Below are 4468 nucleotides of genomic sequence, written 5' to 3' on the forward strand. Positions count from 1 at the left end.
AATGATGTCCCCAATGCAGGGTTCGCGTTCCCAGAGTGGGCACAGTGATGATGTCACTGTTATCACGGTGATGATGTCATTGGTGTCACAGTGATGATGTCATTGGTGTCACAGTGATGATGTCACTGATATCACTGTGATGATGTCACCCTGGTGATGTCACCATTGTCCCCAATGTCCCCAATGCAGGGTTCGCGTTCCCAGAGTGGGCTCAGTGATGATGTCATTGGTGTCACTATGATGATGTCACCCTGAGGATGTCACCATGGTCGCCAATGTCCCCAATGCAGGGTTCGCGTTCCCAGAGTGGGCACAGTGATGATGTCACTGTTATCACTATGATGATGTCACCATTGTCCCCAATGTCCCCAATGCAGGGTTCGCGTTCCCAGAGTGGGCTCAGTGATGATGTCACTGTTATCACAGTGATGATGTCATTGGTGTCACAGTGATGATGTCCCCAATGTCCCCAATGTCACCCCAGTGATGTCCCCAATGCAGGGTTCGCGTTCCCAGAGTGGGCTCAGTGATGATGTCACTGTTATCACGGTGATGATGTCACTGTTATCACGGTGATGATGTCATCATTGGTGTCACAGTGATGATGTCATTGGTGTCACAGTGATGACGTCATTGGTGTCACAGTGACGATGTCACCCGCAGGGTTCGCGTTCCCAGAGTGGGCACAGTGATGATGTCACTGTTATCATGGTGATGATGTCACCCTGATGATGTCACCATTATCCCCAATGCAGGGTCCGTGTTCCCAGAGTGGGCTCAGTGATGATGTCACTGCTGTCACAGTGATGATGTCACAGTGATGATGTCACAGTGATGATGTCACAGTGATGACGTCATTGGTGTCACGGTGACGATGTCATTGGTGTCACGATGTCACCCGCAGGGTTCGCGTTCCCAGAGTGGGCTCAGTGATGATGTCACTGCTGTCACAGTGATGATGTCACCAATGTCCCAGTGATGATGTCATTGGTGTCACAGTGATGGTGTCACCAATGTCACAGTGATGATGTCATTGGTGTCACAGTGTCCCCAATGTCCCCAATGCAGGGTTCGCGTTCCCAGAGTGGGCGTACAAGGCGGAGTCGAGCCCCGGCTCGCGGCAGATTCAGCTCTGGCACTTCATCCTGGAGCTGCTGCGGCAGGAGCAGTACCGCGAGGTCATCGCCTGGCAGGGCGACTACGGCGAGTTCGTCATCAAGGACCCCGACGAGGTGGCCCGGCTGTGGGGGGTGCGCAAGTGCAAGCCCCACATGAACTACGACAAGCTCAGCCGCGCCCTCAGGTCAGGGGGGCTCTAAACCCGGCTTAGGGACCCCCAAATCTGATCTGAGACCCCCAAATCTGATCTGAGACACCAAAATCCCATCCTGGGACCCTCAAATCTGATCTGGGACACCCAAAATGTGCTCTGGGACCACCAAAATCCCATCCTGGGACACCAAAATCCATTCCGGTATCTCCAAATCTGCTCCAGGGTCACCAAATCCACCCCGGGATTGCCAAAATCCCATCCTGAGATCTCAAAATCCATCCCAGGATCCTCAAAATCCCATCCTGGGACACCAAAATCTGCCCCACATGGACTAGGACGAGCTCAGCCGCGCCCTCAGGTCAGGGGGGATCTCTAAACCCAGCCTGGGGCCCCAAAATCTGATCTGAGACCACCAAAACCCAACCTGAGACCCCGAAATCTGATCTGGGAAACCCAAAATCCAACCCAGGCTCCAAAAATCCCATCCTGGGACATCAAAATCTGCTCTGAGACCCCCAAAACCATCCCAGGATCCTCAAAATCCCATCCTGGGACACCAAAACCATCCCAGGATCTCCAAATCCGCTCCAGAGTCACCAAATCCACCCCGGGATTGCCAAAATCCCATCCTGAGACCCCCAAAATCTGCCCCACATGAGCTAGGACGAGCTCAGCCGCGCCCTCAGGTCAGGGGGGCTCTCGAAACCCACCCTGGGGCCCCCAAATCTGATCTGGGACACCCAAAATCCAACCCAGGCTCCAAAAATCCCATCCTGGGACCCCCAGATCCCATCGTGGGACCCCCATATCTGATCTGAGAACCAAAAATCCCATCCTGGGACCCCAAAATCCATTCCGGGATCTCCAAATCCACTCCAGGATCACCAAATCCAATCCATGGTCACGAAGTCCACCCCGGGATTGCCAAAATCCCATCCCGGGACCCCCAAAATCTGCCCTGAGACCCCCAAAATCACCTTGAGACCCCAAAAATCCACCCTGAGTCCCAAAAACCCCATCCTGGGACACCAAATCCATCCCAGGATCCCTAAAATCCAAACCAGGACCCCAAAATCTGCTCTGAGACCCCAAAAATCCCATCTTGGGACCCCCAAATCCCATCCTGGGACACCAAAATCCATTCCGGGATCTCCAAATCCACTCCAGGGTCACCAAATCCACCCCGGGATTGCCAAAATCCCATCCTGAGACGCCCAAAATCTGCCCCACATGAACTAGGACGAGCTCAGCCGCGCCCTCAGGTCTGGGGGGCTCTCGAAACCCACCCTGGGGCCCCCAAATCTGATCTGAGACCCCAAAAACGTGCTCTGGGACCACCAAATCCACTCCTGGGTCACCAAATCCATCCCAGTGTCCTAAAAATCCCATTCTGGGACACCGAAATCCACCCCGGGATTTCTAAAATCCCATCCAGGACCCCAAAATCCATCCCGGGACCCCAAAAATCTCATTCTGGACCCCAAATCTGCCCTGAGACCCCCAAAACCATCCCAGGATCCTCAAAATCCCATCCTGGGACACCAAAATCCATTCCAGGACACCCAAATCCATCCCAGGATCTCCAAATCCACTCCAGGGTCACCAAGTCCACCCCGGGATTGCCAAAATCCCATCCTGGGACCCCAAAATCCATTCCGGGATCTCCAAATCCACTCCAGGATCACCAAATCCAATCCATGGTCACCAAGTCCACCCCGGGATTGCCAAAATCCCATCCTGGGACCCCCAAAATCTGCTCTGAAACACCAAAACCCCGAGACCCCAAAAATCCACCCTGAGTCCCAAAAACCCCATCCTGGGACACCAAATCCATCCCAGGATCCCTAAAATCCAAACCAGGACCCCAAAATCTGCTCTGAGACCCCAAAAATCCCATCTTGGGACCCCCAAATCCCATCTGGGACACCAAAATCCACCCCGGGATCTCCAAATCCACTCCAGGGTCACCAAATCCACGCCGGGATTGCCAAAATCCCATCCTGGGGTCCCCAAATCTGATCTGAGAACCAAAAATCCCATCCTGAGTCTCAAAAATCCCATCCTGGGACACCAAAATCCATCCGGGATCTCCAAATCCGCTCCAGGGTCACCAAATCCAATCCAGGGTCACCAAATCCACCCCGGGATTGCCAAAATCCCATCCTGGGACCCCAAAATCCATTCCGGGATCTCCAAATCCACTCCAGGGTCACCAAATCCACGCCGGGATTGCCAAAATCCCATCCTGGGGCCCCCAAATCTGATCTTAGAACCAAAAAATCCAATCCTGGGACACCAAAATCCATTCCAGGACACCCAAATCCATCCCAGGATCTCCAAATCCACTCCAGGGTCACCAAATCCACCCCGGGATTTCCAAATCCACTCCAGGGTCCTCAAATCCACTCCGGGATTGCCAAAATCCCATCCTGAGACCCCCAAAATCCACCCCAGGTGTTACTGAGATAGTGGGCGTGGTCTGACCGAGGCCCCGCCCCCTCTCCATGTATTGCTGATGAATGGGCGTGGTTCTATCCAGGCCCCGCCCTTTCCCCGGTTATTTTGGGGGGTGGGCGTGGTCTGAGCAATGCCCCGCCCCCTCCTCGGGTATTTATGGTGGGTGGGCGTGGTTTCATTGAGGCCCCGCCCCCTCGCAGGTATTATTGAAGAGTGGGCGTGGTCTGACCGAGGCCCCGCCCCCTTCCTGGATATTTTGGGTGGGTGGGCGTGGTTTCATTGAGGCCCCGCCCCTTCCCGGGTATTTATGGTGGGTGGGCGTGGTTTCATTGAGGCCCCACCCCCTCCCTGGTTATTTCGGGCGGGTGGGCGTGGTTTAATCGAGGCTCCGCCCCGTCCCCGGTTATTCCGAGCGGGTGGGCGTGGTTTCATTGAGGCCCCGCCCCCTCCCCGGTTATTTCGGGCGGGTGGGCGTGGTTTCATTGAGGCCCCGCCCCCTCCCCGGATATTTCCGGCGGGTGGGCGTGGTTTAATCGAGGCTCCGCCCCCTCCCCGCTTATTCCGAGTGGATGGGCGTGGTTTAATCGAGGCCCCGCCCCCTCTCAGGTATTACTACAACAAGCGCATTCTCCACAAGACCAAAGGCAAACGCTTCACCTACAAATTCAACTTCAACAAACTCGTGCTGGTGAATTATCCCTTCATCGACCTGGGGCTGGCAGGTGAGGGGGCGGGGCC

The 4468-nt window shown here is 55.1% G+C and overlaps 1 protein-coding gene across 1 annotated transcript; it reads left to right on the plus strand.

Moving 5' to 3' along the window:
* Positions 1-1031: 1031 nt before the first annotated feature.
* LOC130587821 (ETS domain-containing transcription factor ERF-like) lies at positions 1032-4460 on the plus strand (the record flags this gene model as incomplete). Its single annotated transcript, XM_057388790.1, has 2 exons — positions 1032-1303; positions 4337-4460. Coding segments are annotated over 2 exons (396 nt in total), but the record flags the coding sequence as incomplete, so codon positions are not given.
* Positions 4461-4468: the final 8 nt, after the last annotated feature.

This window comes from Malurus melanocephalus, unplaced genomic scaffold (assembly GCF_030028575.1).
Source record: "Malurus melanocephalus ecotype Western Australia unplaced genomic scaffold, MMel_1.1 scaffold_2514, whole genome shotgun sequence".
In the NCBI taxonomy this organism is placed as follows: domain Eukaryota; kingdom Metazoa; phylum Chordata; class Aves; order Passeriformes; family Maluridae; genus Malurus; species Malurus melanocephalus.